This window comes from Seriola dumerili, unplaced genomic scaffold (assembly GCF_002260705.1).
Source record: "Seriola dumerili isolate Sdu_G_001 unplaced genomic scaffold, Sdu_1.0 BDQW01000025.1, whole genome shotgun sequence".
NCBI classification, from domain to species: Eukaryota; Metazoa; Chordata; class Actinopteri; order Carangiformes; family Carangidae; genus Seriola; species Seriola dumerili.
Genome location: NW_019174280.1, coordinates 2478486 through 2495978, shown reverse-complemented (window position 1 = coordinate 2495978; position 17493 = coordinate 2478486). Strand labels below are relative to the sequence as shown.

Below are 17493 nucleotides of genomic sequence, written 5' to 3'. Positions count from 1 at the left end.
AAAAAATCACAGCTAGGGAAAAGGTAAAATTCCCAATAAATGGAAAAACACCAATGGGTGCAGTCAGATGAAAATGAGCCCATGGCAGAAAAAACTGAGATGAAGACACAAAGCTGTCATAAATACACCACGACGAGAGGAAACAGGAGAGGGACTGATGGGAAGTGAAGCAACCTTTCTGACGTTATCTGAGGCCGAGCTGAGCACATGTCACTATTGGAGTTTCCAGCTAGCTTACGGCTAACTACCTAATGTCTGTACTGTTGGTATTATTGGCTGGTTTGGGGGGAAAGAACAAAGACTGCACAAATAGTCCAGTTGTCAGAATTCACCTTCTATCAGAACACACCTTTACTCTTTTGCCAGGTGGCTTCCTTCTGCTTCCAGTCTTTATGCTAAGCTAGGCTAACTACGCTCTGACTCCAGGTCAGGACTTAACAGACATGAGATTTATTCCATCTGAACATCTGAAAGAAAGAGGCATAAGAGTATTTCAAAAAATGTTGAACTATTCTCATGAGCGTTAAATGTGGCACTTCTATTACTTCCACGTGACTGTGCAAGACCAAGACAAAAAGTTAATGTTAAGATCAATAAATCAAATTAAAATAAATATTTTTCCATTTATTGGACTTAAACAGCATCAAGTCATTAAAAAGTTGTACACAAATATTTAAGAAAATAAATTACCAAATACTTTAACAGTTCAAAAAATAACATGAAAAGTTCATTTAAAATGAAACAGTTGTCTTTCTAGATCTTCAGTCACAAAACTGAAATACACAAAACAAACTTGACAAAAAAATATAAATACAATAATCCAATCTGCCAGATTTACAAAGGCTTTGATCCAATCCAGCAGCTCCAGATATTTACTGCAAACTGCTTTTGTCAAGAACAAAGAAAGAAAATATCTGTTACACAGAAAACTACAAATGAACAAATAAACTGTACAGAGAAAAAAACATTTACAAGAGATGAAGCTGAAAAAATAATGAGTTCAGGCAGCTGAGGGTAAAAACACGAGTCCAACATTCATCTGGTTCCTCCTGCTTCAGAAATATACAAGAAATATCAAATAGAAAGTTTTTCTAGATCCATCAGACAGAGAGCTGTAGTAGTGTTAAAAAAACTGAGTTCCAGATGTTTGAGTTCCTTTAAAAAAATGTTAAATCCACAGTGTGATTTCAAAAGTACAAAGAGAAAAAAATGTAAATATAGTTGCATCTTTAAATGTCAGTAAATCTGCCGCTGTCTTCTTGGAAAAGATGATTCATGATTTCATACTGTCGTCCCTGAAAATGTTCTGGAGGTTTGTGGTTTGTCACTGAGATGCTGTTCAATCATTCTAATGGTCAATATTTGAATAGTCGAACATTTGAATGTTTGAATATTCAGTCAATTCCTTCAGCGTGTCTGCTGCGTTCCACTGGTTTGGTTTGCAGATGAAGGAGTGAACATTCACTCTGAAATATGAAAGTGAAAGTAAGCTTCTGGAGTTTAGTCTGTCATGTCTGATGGAGTAATTATATTGTTTCTAGGGGGAAAAAATTGGGATTTTCAGAACAAAGTTCAAATATTTTGAGGAAAAACTGTTGCTGTGCATCCATTTTCTTTTGTCTTCAAACTTTAATTATCCCACATGAGATCAAGTTAATTAAGTTAAAACTTTCTGTAAAAAAAGGAAATTTTATGAGAGAACAGTTTTAATATTTTAAATGTTAAGTAATAAAAAAACTATTTTAAATAAAAATAAACAGAATAAAGGTGTAATTTTAGGAAAAAAGGCCTTGATATTGTGAAAATAAAGTCACAGTCAGACTGTTGTAGAGTATTGAAATAAACAGCTTGTAATATTACAACTTCGCTGTTATAAAATCACACATTTTCCCTTGTAATATTACAAATTTTACATTTGGATATTTTCCTCAAATTATTTTGATTCAATTCCAATTTTTTCCCCTGACAGTGGCCCTGATATCGGTTTCTGTTGAGTGCATTTTTCACCTTAACTGGGAAAGACTACTGGAAGTTTGTCTTCCATTTGTTAAAAAAATGAATGGAAAAGTTATTTGCAGGATCCAAACTGGAGGTGTGTTTCCTAGATGCAGGTGTTGTAACAGCCAATCAGATGCCTGCCTTGGGATTTCCAAAAGTCATGTAATCCCAGTTTTTGTGGAGATATTCCAGGCCTTCAAGAAGTTGAAGAGATGGGAGTTTTGTCCAAAAGATTTGACTTTCCAGCAATGGGAATGAATTCAACCTTCAGCAGTGTAGTGGTGTCCACCTCTGTATGAATCGATCAGTATGATGAGTTGACATGTGATCACCTCCCCGTCCAGGTGTGAGAACCTTCAGGTAAACGAGAACAGGAGTAAGAAGCACTCTGCAGGTCTCATTTTAGCTCAGTTTCCAGGATCAGCATCTGGAGTTTAGTTTCACTCGCCCTGGCTGGAGGAGTTTTGTAGATCAGCTCTTCAGTCTCCTAGCACTTTAGCCCTGTAGTGAGGGAACAGCAGCCTTCTGAATCCCTAACATGGTGTCATAGAAACAGTCTTCGTTAATCATGGAGGTCATGCTCTGAACACTGAAGTCTCTCTCCAGCAGGCTGCTGAGGTCCAGCAGTTCTCCTCCGGGGCTTCGCCTCAGGCTGGAGCTCCGTCTCTCCTCCACGGTCCTTAGGTCTTCACTTGGAGACGTGGCTCCTCGTTCTGCCTCCTCCTCTCTGAAGTTCAGCCTCTGCAGCTGAGCTTCGAGATCGCTGGTCAGGGAGCAGAGTCTGGTCCTCTTCCCAGAAGAGTCGGATGCAGCACGGCTGGGCAGCAGAGGCTCCGAGCAGGTTTCTCCCAGGAGGAACCTGCCGTCAGGTCTGCAGCTCTCCTCCGGCTGGTGATGAGTCATCCTCTGGGTGTCGATGCGACTCCTCTGCTGCCTCCTCCTCCAGGAGCTGCTCCTCTCAGCCGTTGACAGCCTGGTCCTCCTCAGGGAACCGACGGGTGCTCGGTCTCTGAGGAGGGAGCGCAGGGCTCGCAGCACGCTGGCCTTCGTTTCCAAGCCACTAAAACAAAACAAAAAGTCAGGAAGGGTCAAAACTGAGCACCGTAACTAACGAAAACTCCCAGAGCTGCAGGTGAAACTTTCAAATGTCTAGTTTTGTCCAAAATCTGAAGATATTCAGTTTACTGAGATTGAAAACAGAAACAAGACCCTCACACAGGAGAAGCTGGAACCAGAGTTTAGAATTTTTCCTTAAGAAAAGACCAAAAACAAATAATTAATAATTAAAACAGTTGCAGATTAACTTTCTTTAGGACTGCAGCTAATGATTATTTTCATTGTCTATTAATCTGCTTATCATTTTCTTGATTAACTAATTAAAAGTTTGATTTATGAAATGTCAAAAAAACTGAGAAAATGTCAAATCACAACTTCACAGGATCAAAGGTGACATCAAATGTCTTGTTATGTCTGAACCAAAAGTCCAGAAGCCAAAGATGTTCAGTTTATTAATGTATATGACAAACAGGAGCAGTGAGCTCTGCCATTGTAGAATCTGAAACCTGAGAATGATTCACTGTCGTCAAAGAAACGATTAGTCGATTATCTAAATAATTGTGAATTATTTTTCTTTCGAACAACTCATCGATTCAGCCATAATATTCTATCAGTTGGTTAATCTTTTAAATGACTTATCTAACATTCACCGAAACTTGACTCTGGCTTCAACCCTGAAACTGAGTCTAAAACCTCAAACAGTCCAGTGAAGAAGTGAGGACCGGTCCTCACTATGGTTTAAAACTGATACATACACACACACACACACACACACACACACACGCACAATCACACACACAGAGTACATAAAATATTTAAATTAAAACATGCAATTAAAATTCAAAATTAAAATTAAACTCATTTCTGTATTTTACTGCAATGAAATGTGAGTGTTCTTCAGTCAATAATAATAATAATGATAATAATAATAATTGTGTGATCATCTGTAAATACCATGATGAATTGTGCAGGTCTGTGTCCACAGCTCTCTGCTGGTTTTATCTCTCATGTCCATTAACAGCTGAACTAATGAAGCTCGCTGTGATCAAACTGAATGAATGTGAGTTGATGAGGATGTTTTCACCTGCTGCAGAGCTGAAACACCGTCTCCGGTCGTCCCTCCACCTCGGACCGGCTGTGAACCAGCTCCCACACACATGGGTTCTCCGAGCCTGAAAACACACACAGTTCAGTTTGTCAGGTCCAAGGATCAGAGTGCAGCTGCAGCACAGCGCCTCCTGCTGGAGGACTATTGTACAGAAACTGACACACAGATTGATGACTGGTCACTGACCTGTGATGTTGGCCAGTCTGACCTGAACTGCTGAAACTGGGATTAACCAGCGGAACCTGAAGGGGTCCAGATCAGCAGAGCGGGAGCCCGTCTGTCCAAACACACAAAGTCAAGTCTGTTTATTCTAATAAACAATAAATAAGTGCGGGTTTAATCTTTCATATTATCACATAGTTTTGCCTGAACTACAACCACAGGGTGTTAATGTAACCTCTTTTAGCAGCAGGACAGTTGAGTGTCTGAGTAAACCCAACCAAAAACCTGAGACTCACCATCCTCTTCTTCAGTTTGCTGTTCTCACGATAAACCAGGATGACAGCACGTTTGAACACTGAGGAAACAAGAGGATGAAACACGGTGTTAATGTGGAATCAACCCAACACACCACCACCACACCAGAAACCAGGTTTACAGAGGGAGCCATGTGAAAGTGTGTGTGTGTACTCACCGAACAGTGTGAGCTCTGGCTCTTTCCTCAGGCGTCCCAGACAGGGCAGAGGGTTCAACCAGACCACCGACGAATGGGCAAGAAACTCCCCCATCGAGATGTCTGTTACCTGAGAGGCAGAGAGGGAGGGAGAACAATCATCACTTTCACTTAGTAGTTCATTAATCAGTTCCACAGGGAAGAAACTTCACTGATTAATCACTGAAGTCGTCAATTGTGTTGTTACCAAACACTTTTATTCCTCAGTAACTGAATCTCTTTGAGCTTTTTGACACGACATTTAAAGATGTCACCTGAGTCTTTGAGAACTTACTATTTTCTGTCATTTTACCGTCTTAAAGCTCCATATTTTCCTCTTCTCCTGTGTTTTATCTGAAGTGTCGATTAATTAGAAGATATATTTGTGATTTTAATAACCAATAACCATCTCAATGACGTTTTACATCTCCTCTCTCAGGCTTCTCTCTGGAGCTCTAGTAACAACAGGTTGGTGAGCCAATCAGAAGAGAGGAGGCTCTGAGCCTCTCTTCTGATTGGTTGACGATTTTCTGAGTGATCCAATAAAAATAAGTCAGATTTCAGGTAAAGACTCAGAGAAACCAAATGCTGTAAGGTTGGGTGGTGGGTCCAGGTGGGCGGGGCTTGGGGCATGGCTGAGAGCAGTGACTGCTTTGTTGTGACATCACAAAGTTCCAGAAGTCCTGATGGGTAGTTTAAGGCTCAGTTTCTGAATACAGGCTGTGTGCATTTCTCTGTGGACTGAGGCTTTGATACTTTCACAGTATTAATATAGAAGCTAGACCTGATCTATAATCACACTACACATGGACAGAGACCTTTAGACTATATGGGACCTTTAATGGTTGATAAGATACATACTAATCTATGACAGAAATAGTAATTATTTGTAGTTCTACTATTACTATTGTTGCTTATTTCACAGCAGATTTCCATATGTAACCAACTAGACAGAGTAGTTGTGCTGACTGATGAACCGAATGTAAGCCAGATCTGGCCCAAATATTGCTACTGCTGTAAGGTTTGGCATTGTACAGCTGGGCCAGTTCATCAGCCACCAATCAGATCTAACCATTTTGACTAGCTGAGTGTAGTTATTGGTTGATGTATTAAAGATTTTTTAACAGTGCAGCAGAACTTTCTAATGCAGCTCTGTTTTTTAAACATTTTAGGCATTCGGCTGATACTCCAACAGTGTTTGGTAAAGTCTGATGAGTGTGTGTGATGTTTTTGTTACCTGTTTGTCAGGTCCGCTCTGCTCTGCAGCCAGCTGGTCGAACACGCAGCCGTAATCCTCGTAGATCTTCTGCATCTCGTTAATGTGACTCGCCACCTTCTCCATCGCTCTCAGAGCCTCTGAGCGGACGAGAGACAGCAGTGAGGACATCTACATCCATCTACATGTGCATGTCTGACAGTGGAAAGCGTGGTGTGTGTGTTGTACCTGTCCTCTGTCAGGTGTGTGTGTGTTGTACCTGTCAGGTGTGTGTGTGTGTTGCACCTGTCAGGTGTGTGTGTGTGTGTTGCAGCTGTCAGGTGTGTGTGTGTGTGTGTTGTACCTGTCAGGTGTGTGTGCTCGGGGCTCTCAGGGTCAGTCAGAGACACCAGCTCTCGGAGTAGCAGTGGATACTTCAAGACCCTCTGCACAGGTTTGATCAGGTACGACTCCAGAGAAGACGAGTGCTGATTGGTCGGGTTCCTCGCCTCCAGGAACTGTTTAAAGGCTCCGTCTGTCTTTGCTGCAACAACAGGACGCTTTCATGAGTAAAAAGAATCACCTCCTGAATATAAACTGGAAAGTTTCCTTTTTTAACATGATTTTTTCATCCCCCATCACGTAAACTTTGTTGGAGATGATGTAGACACGAGCCTCACCTCTCTCCAGAACCTTCTGGACTTTGATGTGATTGGCGCAGAAGCCGCTGTAGAGTTTGAAGTGGTCAGCGTAGTAAAGGAAAGACCCTCCCAACGAGAAGAGGAGTTTCTGAAAGTAAAAAGACTGGAAGTGTGAAAATGCTGCTGCAGAGCTGGAGGCGCTGCAACTGCATCAAACACAAACACTCAATCTGTTAAATTAGAAAGAAATAGGAATAATATGAGAAAGAATAATAACAATAATAACAAGGTAGAAATAAGAAAATAAAATTAAAGTAAGTGAATAAATAAAACTTAATAATAATAAAGTAAACTATAATAGGCCAAATAAATTTATTTTATTTTATTTTCCTATTTCTAAAGTTTTTATTATTATGACTTTTAAATTTAACTGTATTTAATGTTGCATTGTATGTTTCACTTTATAATAGGCTAAAGTAAAAGTAAAATAATACAAAATTAAATACATTTAAATTTTAAAGTAAGAATAATAATAAATAAAAACTATTTGTATAGCACCTTTCATACATAATATACAGTTGTGACAAGAACAGATAAATTAAATAACAGTTAAAATATATATTTAGAAAAAGGAAGGAGTTAAAATAATAAGCACTTAAAAAAATAAAATAAATGGAGAACAAAACAAATAAAAGAAAATAAAAAAGAAAGAGAGAAAAAATAAAATAACTAAAAAGCAGCAGTAGTGCAGATGAATTCCTCTGATTAAATTCATTGAAATGAGTTAAAGCCAAACATGCAGCAATGAATCGTTACCTTGAACTGTTCAGGCGTCTCCAGGCTGCTGAAGTTGGGACACGAGGCGATTCTCTCCTCCAGAGTTTGAAGAAAAACCCTCTGGAAGTCCAACATCTCCGGCAGGCTGCCGAACAGCGCCTCCATCTGACGGAGAGACGGCGCTGTCACTGACACCAACAACATGACGTCTTATTACTTCATTTATTTAAAACGTTTATCTTTTGTACGTACCTCCTCTTTACTGAGGAAAGTTTCCGTCTGCAGAGGGGTCAGGTAGATGTCAAACAGACAGACCAGGTCCTGATGGAGAGGACGACATCGACATGAGGCAACTTTATCTTTATTTGTCACAGATGCTTGGTGGTAAAATAAAGTAAAATAAAATATATAAAATCAAAGTAAAGGAAAAGACATTTGTACAGATGAAATGAAAGAATGAGTTACAATATCAAAATACTGGAACAGAAATATTAAGCATGTTAAATAATGTCAACAGTTTCCCATGATACTCGTCTGATCTTTCAGCACCTGAATGTTGTGAAAAGCTGAATTATAAAAGGCTTTAAAAATTTATTTTCATATTTATGTAATTATTAAACACCATTTAACTCATTAACACATTAAATTGTTTTTTTATTTACAAATCGTCCAAACTCCTACTGATGCATTTATAATTAAATGAGGCATTAACATATTAAAGTAAACACAAATAAGTCCACATTACAGTGTGTTGTTTATTCATTTATCTACTGTTTATAAATAATAACTTTAGAAATTTGTTGATAAATCCTGAAACTGAAATATTAAAATAAAGTTTTAGCCTCTGATAGTAGTAACAGTGGTTTCATCAGCAGTAGCAGTACTGTTACTTGCTGTGCTGTAGTGGTACTGTAGTTCTACTGTAGTATTATTGTAGTTTTCCTGTAGTATTACTGCAGCAGTACTGACCTTGACGTAGGACTTCTCGGTGTCAACCAGTTCCTGGATGACTTTACGCAGCCGCTGACACACACTCAGGTGGGCGGGGCTCGGAGGCGGCAGGCCGACCTCTCTGCTGTACGGGTTCTTGGGAACGTCGGCATCTGCAGCTTGGCCTTCTGGGAAGGTCTGGTACAGAGAGTACACCTGATCCATGTTCTGGAACAGTGGAAGAGAACCGGAGCAGATAAAAGGTCAGAGGTCACAGAAACTGAAATGACAGCAAAAGGAGAGGAAGATAAGAGAAGAAAACCAGATCCACGACTGCAAGTGTGGAAAAAGTCTTATAAAGACTTTAGCGATATCTCAGGTTCAGCTGCATCAGGTTTTTTAATTGTCAGTCAGGAGTCCAACAGTTTTACAGAACAGCTAAAGGCTAAATCCATTGTTTGACATGGACACTGACAGTAACATGCTAAAATGCTACATGCTAGTTTAGTTCAGTTCAGATAGAAGATGAAATTTTTTTTTTTTTACATCGAAGCATCAAAAAACAATAAACACACAATAAGACAAGTAAAGACAGTGAACGTGCTGCTGCTGCAGCCACAAGACAAAAGCTTCATGTGATAAAAATAAAGAAAATGTCAATGTTAGCATGAAACTCATAGAACACCTGAACTGGTTTCGAGTCATCTGGCGCCCCCCTCAGGACAAATTTTAATTTATTCATTAAATTTTAATTTAATTTTTTTGGAGTGTTAAAGATCTAAGAATGTCAGAGCTGTTTTCATCCAACCAACAGTTTACTGCAGTTTTCTGAACATTTCCGCTGCAGACTTCAGCGCTTTTGAGCTGTCATCTCGCTCCACCGTCTTAATCACTCCTCTGATTTAAAGACCAACCAGCACCTGCGTTTGGTGGATCTGAGGTGAAAGTTGGCTGAGAGTGGCAGAGCCGCTGAGAGAGGGATCAGAGAGAGATTAACACCGAGTGGAGGTTAAACACCACTTAGGAAACAGAGCGGCTGCTGCCTCCTCTCACAGCCAGGACCAGAGCTGCCTTCATTCAGCTGATCCCAGACCAGTGACCCTGAAACCACAACAGACCAGTCCCACACTCACTGGTTAGCAACTTGTTTGCGCCTAACTGGTTACTAACTGGTTTGACCATCACTGGTAAAATAAGTGGTTTGATCCTGACTGGTTAGTAACTTGTGACTGGATGAAGGATGCATCTTTGATGATTGGTCTATAAAATGTTAGAAAACAGTGAAAGATGCCTGTCAAGACTTCCTAAAATCCCAGGTTGCAATATTCAAGCTGCTTGTTTTGTTGGACCAACAGAACAGAGCCTGCAGATATTCACTTTAATGTCACAGACGCTGGAATACGATGTTTGCCATTTTTGCTGATTAATAAATCAAGATTGAATTATAAAACATTGTTTTGTGGCTCTCCATGATATCAATCTTTGTGTTAGTTTATTTGTATTCAGAACAAATCTTAACTAGACCAACATGTACTGACTCATGACGGTTTGGATTATTAACAGAAGCTACGAACGTCAGGAAACAGGAGGAAACGTTGTACTGTGTGCAGCGTTCTCTGCTGGTTCGACCCTGAAGGAGGACGAGGTTTTAACTGAGCAGCCGCCTCATTCATCATCATAATCTGTGCTGCCAGCCTCTAATAAACTGCTGACAGTCTGATAAATTCTGAGTTTCAGCCTGTTCGCCCTGCAGCCACCGAGCTTTCAATAACAGACGAGGACGCTTTGCTGTAACTTCCAGGACGACTGGGTTCATCTCATCTCCGAGGACTGAATCTGATTCACCGGAACCGCTGTCTGAAAGTCTGCAGTCCCTCTCAGACACACCCACAGAGAATTTAGATTTAATGCTCTAATTATGGTAAAGCATCCAACCAGTGCAGCACAGAGTGGACGAATCAACACACACCACAACTGCTCAAAATCACAGAGGAAGTAGAGGAGTATGATCTTCCAACGGGCACTTAAACACACTCATTAAGATGCACAACAGACCAACAAACAAACAGCTCCAGCATCACTCTCACTCTGTCTGTTTACCAGCAGCACGAGGCTGTCGGCGGGCCGCTGGCAGCTCAGGCAGCAGGTCGCCTCGTCCAGCAGCCCCACCAGCCGCTCCACCAGGCCCACACCGGGAAACACCTCCCCTCCCTCCTCCTCCTCCTCCAGCGTCTCCCAATCCTCCTCCAGCGGCAACACCCAGCACAGAGCACCCATAGTGAGGGAGCGGGACAACGGGGGCTCCTCGGCCGGGGTCAGAGGTCGTCTCCTGGAGCTGCTGCCAGCAGAGGAGGAGCCGGTCAGGAACAGCATCTACGAGTTCTCTCTGTTCCTCTGGGTGGACGCCATTAATCCCCTCCGCTTCGACTTTACAAACAAACACTCCGCACACTCCTGAAGGTGTAAGCCCGGATTATCGGTCATGTGACTCAGAGGGTGTCTGAGCTCCAGGAAGAACAAGAGGATTGTGGGAGAGGATTTCTGCAGGTAGGTTTGAGGAGGTTCAGGAGGAACAATGCAGTAACTTTTGCTTTTTGAGTATTTATAGACCTGGCCTCAGTCAGACCTTAGTCTGGTCTAATTAAAGACATTTATCCTTAAAGACTAGTTAAGAAAAGGTAACACTTTAGTCTTCTCTTTATTTCATATTTCAGTATTTTAACAGTTTGCAAAGACGTTTCATGTTATTTGGTCAAATTTTAGGTAAATTTCAGAGAAAATGTCTAAGACCAGAAACACAGTAAGTACCAGAGTAGATTTGATAATCACTTGATTTCTAGACAAAAAAAATCTTCATATTTTAATGACCAGAAAAATACTTTATTCTCTGCTGCTGTTTACTTCTCTGAAAGTTTCTTCATGTTGATCTGACCTGCTGTTTACAGATTAAAAGACTCTTTAAGAAAAGAGTAATTGGAATTCATTAATTAAAATCAATTAACAGAACTTAATCCAATTAAACAGCTCTTTCAGGGAAGCTCCTATTGAAATATTTGGAGGAAATCACCAGTTACGTATTGGACCAATAAAATAAAAGATAAAGATTTTTTCTGCAGCTTGAAGCTTGAAATATGAACCTGTGTAATTTACATATCGGACAGATAATGAACGTTCAAGACAGAGAGGTATCAAACTGATCCCAGGGAATAAACAATGAGGTCAATCATGTGACTGCTCTGAACACTGAATCCCAGACTGAACCTCACCTGTCCCGTCGGCTCGGCGTCGTCAGCAGGAGGCAGGACGTCGTCTGGAGTAGAAAAATCTGTGAAATCAACAGGATCAGGGTCAGAATGTGAACTTTTGCTCTCAAGGTTGTAAAAAACAAAGACAGAGACCTTGACGTTTGACCTCTGACCCTGCTCTGTAATAGAATCACCATTTAATAAACAAATAATACAAACAAAAACAAACTGAAAATAACTTTGAACAGTGATCATTATCTTTGATGCCAACAAATGAAACCTGAGACTGGAGCCTCTGCACTGCTGCTTTAACTGTCTGAGCCTTCAGAATAAAAGCCTTAAAAGCTTCAGGCCTGCAGGGTAACAGCAGCATCCTCAGTTTGATTCCAGACGGGAACCATTGTTGCAAGTCACAACACTTTATATCTCCTTGCATTTCCTGTTTGCTCTATCACAATAAAAAAAAACTGAAAAATGCCCCAAAAATGTGAAAATATTAAAAATGTCTTTGTGGTTCAGTGGAAGGAGACCACTCTAAATAAAACCACCAAGAATCAAGAATGGAAACACGTTGTCATATTACTTCAGCAGCTGTAGTTTTGTTTTTGCAGATTTTTTTACTCTCTTGTTTAGTCATCAATAAGCTTGAGATTGAGTATATGTGCTTGTCGTACCTGTGGTCCAGGTCTGGAGGTTTGGAGGACAGGGGTCGGCAGTTTCACTGGGTTCAGGCCAGACGACGGTAGCGGGCTCTTCTGGGTCAGGTGACTCGTCTCTCCTCAGCAGCAGCTGGAGCTTCTGGTGGCTGAAGAGACTCTGCATCAGGTCCAGGTCCAGTCCGGATACAGCAGCCCCGTTCACAGCCAGGATCTCGTCTCCGGCCCTGAGGCCTGATGGGAAACAGAAACAAACACAGAGGTCACACATTGTAGCTTCAAAGTAGGTAAATTCCCCCTAGAACCAAAACCAGGTCTTTAAATGGAAACAAAAAAATTAGCTTCAGATGTTGGACCTTCTCTGACGGACAGTCCCAGTGGGTCAACCTCGCTGACGTAGATGTGACTTTTCCCGGCTCCGTCCACATGACCCGTCACCGCAAAACCTTCAGGGTCACAGGGAAACAGGGTCAGTCTGGATGATTTTTTTTTTAGGATTTTGGAGAAAGTGAAGATAATTTTTTGTGGTGATGTCTGGAGGTTTTCTCTCACCAAAGTCTTTTGCAGCGTCGGGTCGACAGATGTGAAGAGAGAAAAGACCGAGGACCGAAACCTGCAGCTCGTCACACACCTGGACAACAGACGAGTGTTTATCAGTTCATCACTGACGGCTGAATTTATTCATTTAAATGTGATGTATGTAAATTATATGAGAAAACATTCAGTCTGAAAATTAATAAATAAAAAGCCTAAACTCAAGTAAAGTTGTTCATGTAAAAACTAAACAAAAAGTATCTGCTGATAAGTTTTTACTGTTCGAAATATGTATATTTATATCCACTATAATAAAACCAGTTAATAAACAACAGGAACATGTGGCTCCATGCAAACAAGTGGTCAAAACAACAAATCGACAACTAACCACAAACAAAACCACACACACACACAAAACCTTAACACACCAAATAAAAAAGAAAGAAAAGAACAGTAAAAAAGAAAAACACTGTAAAAACTAAATTTTATAAAGGTGTAAAATATCACAGATCTTCTGTTGTTTTCTGTCTACAAACACACTTTTCAAAAGAAAATGTCATTTACCGTCATATCTGATAACAAGAAGCAAATTCTCATATTTAAGGCTGGAACCACTGATGGCATTTTTTGTTTGAAAATTGAATCTTTATCAATATTTAATATTTTCTGTTACAGCTCCTGGTGTAGAAATTATAGTTGAATTTAACAATAACTCTAATAATAACTGTGATAAATAAATGTTTTCATTTTCAAATCATCATTAGTCGATCATAATTACTGTCACTAATATCAACAATCAGGCTGGTCGTTTAGAGGTAAATGAGTCAGTGAACACACCTGTACAGCTGCAGGTCGTCCTGCGGAGGGCGCCAGCTCCCTCTGTTTGGACACACAGTCCAGTCTCTGCAGGAGGAAACACGGGTTTTTAGATTTTTATTTCACTGAATTCATCTGAAAGTCAAAGCCAACGTGATTTTTTTCAAGACAAGCATTAACATAAAAATGAAAAACTTTTTACAAACTAGTTTTTAGTCTTAATTTATGAATAAATTTGCACAAATAACAGGAAATAAATAATTTAATAACAGTTTTATATTTTGCGATCATAAAAAACCCCACTGAAGTATTAAAACACAAAAAAATGTAAATGAAAGTCGATTACAGACGAAGCAGCAGCAGGACACAGAGGGGACAGACGAGGAGGCGTCATGTTGAGAAAAAGACAAGGAAGGAAGGAAGGAAAGAGGGAGCTTAAAAGAGAAGAAGAGGAGCAGAAGAAGAAAGGAGGTGGAGGTCATGAGACAGCAGGAGGAGAGGTCATGTGGAGAGGAGAGGAGGTGTGGAAGAGGTGGGGGAGTCATTTTCTGCTGCTAAAGAAGGATTAACATTCAGGGACAAAGGAATTCTGGGAGAATAAAAGGCTCTCGGACCTTTTTAATCCTTAAACACTCCCTCCTCCTCCTCACCCCTCCTCCTCCTCTGTGTCTACAGATCAGCAGGCTGCTCTGAAACAGCTGTCCATCTAAACAAACTGTTCTGAATAAAGACATCTCTCCTCCTCTCTTTGTCCTCCTCTCTTTTCTCTTCCTCGGGGAGTGAAGGAGCGACAGGTGGCTGCAGCACTCTGGGCTGAACCACGTTACACATCACCACCTTCTGCAGCGAGCTGCAACCCTGACGTGCAAGTCATGTGGCCGCCAGGTGAAGCGTGGTCATCCGTAGCGCTGCATGTGTCTAAACTTTACTGTGATGCTGTGAGGCGTTCAGGGCTCGTACAGCTGATTTACAGATGCAGGTGTGACAAGTTTTTCCTCACAAAAGCTGCACTGGGTCACAGCTGCAGTTTATGCATTATTTGTTATAATGCAATGCATGTATAATAATTACTTAAATGATCAATCCGTTGTCAAGATTGTTGCCAATTCATTTTTTGTCAACTCACCAATCAATTAATCAATCGACCAGTTCAGCTCTATACAGATGTCACAGTGCCCCGGAGTACACCTCTACATCACTGCAGGCATTTTGAATCTTCTGTATTTCAAGTCACAGTTAGAGTTTATAGACACAAAAATGTGTTAACTCCACCCATCTGGCATGCAGAGTCGAATAAAATAAACTAGAAAGTATAGACCGTACCTCAGAGCTGCAGACGGCGGTGTGGTGAAGAGACGGTGTGGCGACTTGACTCTTGAAAACCTACAACACACACAGAGAAGTCATGACTCAGGATTTAACTAAAAATACCCCCAACAGTCTATATTTAAACTTAATTAAAAACAATCTGTCGAGGAAAAAAAAAAGACTTTGGTTCTAAACTCTGTTCCGGATCAAAACCAAAATTAGCCCAGAGGAGTCATGGGAAAAAATAAGGGGCTGAGCTGTGCTGAAATTACAGGTTTGTGAAAGGGGAGCAGAAACCAGAGCGGAGAAGCTGCAGTCAGTCTGGAGTCTGAGGACCACCGACTGACAGTAAACACATCATCATCATCAACCACACTACAACACGTCCTCAACACACTGCTGCAGTCAATACCATTAAAACAAATCCAACAGAAAGCATGAAAAGTGGCTAAAAATGGATGTAAATGGATGAATTGTTGTACTATGAGTCAGATAAAGACTCCAGCTGAACTACCTAAACTGTACATTCACACTGACATTCAATCCAGAAGGGACACGTGAGATCAAAAGCTCCTTCTGGTATTTGTTTTTTGTGGAGGAAACGAAACTTTTTACAGTAACAACCAGTGAGGAGGAGGCAGGACTGTGGCCGGTAACTCTCCTGCAGAGACGACGCTACAATTAACTCCACATGTCCTTCAGTGATGAGACAGATCAGACTGTCTCTGTGGGTCAGGACTGCCCAGAAACCTCTGCCAGAACCATCCGATCTGATCTGAGAACAGATCCTCAAAACCCTGAACAGGATCCAGTTTAGAGATCTGACTCGTCCTGTGAGGTGGGCAGTGGAAATCAGTTTGATCTCAGCAGGACACAGAGGAAACTATATTTTCTATTTTTTTTACCCACGGCAGAGATCTTTGATCTCAGTATATTAAGATTTCTCTTCATTGCAACTAAGACGTCAAGACCAAACTATTTCTTTATTCTTTCACATCTTTTAACAATTTGTGATTTGAAAAATGCTGAAAATTTTCATATGTAAAAAAGACTTTCAAGAGAGAAACTAAAGAAACCAAAGGCAGCTAACCTCCCTCCAAAATATGTAATATATATGTTATTATATCCATCATGATTATTCCTGCACACATCATTTAATCAGATTCTGAAAAATCACATTTCAAAGTCCATTTTCAATTTCTGTATGACAGTTTTATAAGATCAACCAGCTCTGTCCACAGTGTCTGCAGAAACATGATAATGAAGAGGGCAGCTCAATACTACTGTTATTATCACACCACAAATGTAATTTCCAGTAACCAGTTCCTGCTGAAATGTGTCCACTGTATTTTCTTTAAATGAAAACTCAACAGGTCTGTGCGATAACACAGATAATATACTGCACAGGCAGTACTGGCCAGATTAGCTCGTTAGCAGTGATGCTAACCCCAGTCAGACATGTGACCCATACTTTGCTTGTAGTGGTCTCCTGTGTTTACATAACTTTGGCCAGAAAGTGTATTTTTGTTAAAAATGGAAAGACGGTTGGTGTTTTCTGAAGTTATTACACATGAGAAACATTTGAGTGATGTGGATAAAACAGGCAAAGAGGCTTTTATTGCAGCTTTTACTGAGTCAGATCACTTAATAAAATTGTATCAGTTTCCTTAAAATGACCCTAAAATCCAGGAAAATAAACTGATATAATGAAGGTTTCTATAAGTAAAAGGGATGACAGACGAAAGTGTAAAAAAGTTTGTGCAAAAATTGAGATTTTCTCTAAAAACACAGCTGCTAAAGTCTCACATACTCTCATGTTACATTATCAAATACTTCAAACATTACAAGCTCTCCGATTGGTCAGTTTTCTGTAACCTGCGACAAACCAGTTGATTGGACGTTAAGTTCAGAGCACGTTAAGACTGTCGCTTTTCAGCCAAATCACAGACCAAACATCAACCTCTGGGGCTGAAAAATCAAGCCAACACACTAAATGCTGAAAGCTGCAGTTCCTCTAATGACCACTAGAGTCCGGCTCCAACAGTGAGTCAGTCCCCATAGACTCCCATGTTAAAATGTCCAACTTTACAGCAGAAATAAATGTTTACAGCCTGGTACAAACACTGTTTTGGTCTCTAGAGCTAATTTCCTCCTTCATGACACCTGTTTATATAACTCACCTGTTTACATTTTATTAAGGCTTAAAGTTATGTAGAATTGAGGGCGAGACACACTGAGTGACAGGTAGGTGAGTGTATGCTAGCTAGAAGTCTCGGCTCCGCACATCCCACCTCTTTGCCTATTTTCTGATTAACCTGGAGGTAGGCAGAGTAAGGAACTGCCAAGATGGCGATGGTGAAGCGCCTCACTCTGAGCCTCAAAACCGCTCTTCAGAAACCTGTGGGTGATGCTACAGAGGCTACGTCCATCTTTATATACAGTCTATGTTGGAGAAAAACTTCAGCATCCTGTGGCAGCTGGTGCAGGGATGTCCCATGACAGTAGACCAAATCATTCACACAGATGAGATGCTCAGTAGAGCTAAAGGTTAAATGCCTTCCACGAGGGCAGGAGGGA

The 17493-nt window shown here is 40.6% G+C and overlaps 1 protein-coding gene across 1 annotated transcript in view; it reads right to left on the bottom strand.

Moving 5' to 3' along the window:
• Positions 1-670: 670 nt before the first annotated feature.
• Positions 671-17493, bottom strand: part of LOC111236228 (T-lymphoma invasion and metastasis-inducing protein 2-like) — a 30452-nt gene continuing 13629 nt past the window's right edge. The window contains exons 7-23 of the mRNA XM_022764907.1: positions 14932-14991; positions 13630-13695; positions 12811-12889; positions 12615-12704; positions 12277-12492; positions 11624-11682; positions 8397-8585; positions 7680-7748; positions 7467-7592; positions 6690-6798; positions 6374-6553; positions 6052-6170; positions 4797-4905; positions 4621-4679; positions 4349-4439; positions 4139-4226; positions 671-3058 (exon numbers count right to left, since the gene is read on the bottom strand). Of these exons, the coding sequence (XP_022620628.1) occupies positions 2494-3058; positions 4139-4226; positions 4349-4439; positions 4621-4679; positions 4797-4905; positions 6052-6170; positions 6374-6553; positions 6690-6798; positions 7467-7592; positions 7680-7748; positions 8397-8585; positions 11624-11682; positions 12277-12492; positions 12615-12704; positions 12811-12889; positions 13630-13695; positions 14932-14991 (2274 nt within the window). The 3' untranslated portion in view covers positions 671-2493. The remainder of the gene's footprint in view (positions 3059-4138; positions 4227-4348; positions 4440-4620; positions 4680-4796; positions 4906-6051; positions 6171-6373; positions 6554-6689; positions 6799-7466; positions 7593-7679; positions 7749-8396; positions 8586-11623; positions 11683-12276; positions 12493-12614; positions 12705-12810; positions 12890-13629; positions 13696-14931; positions 14992-17493) is intronic.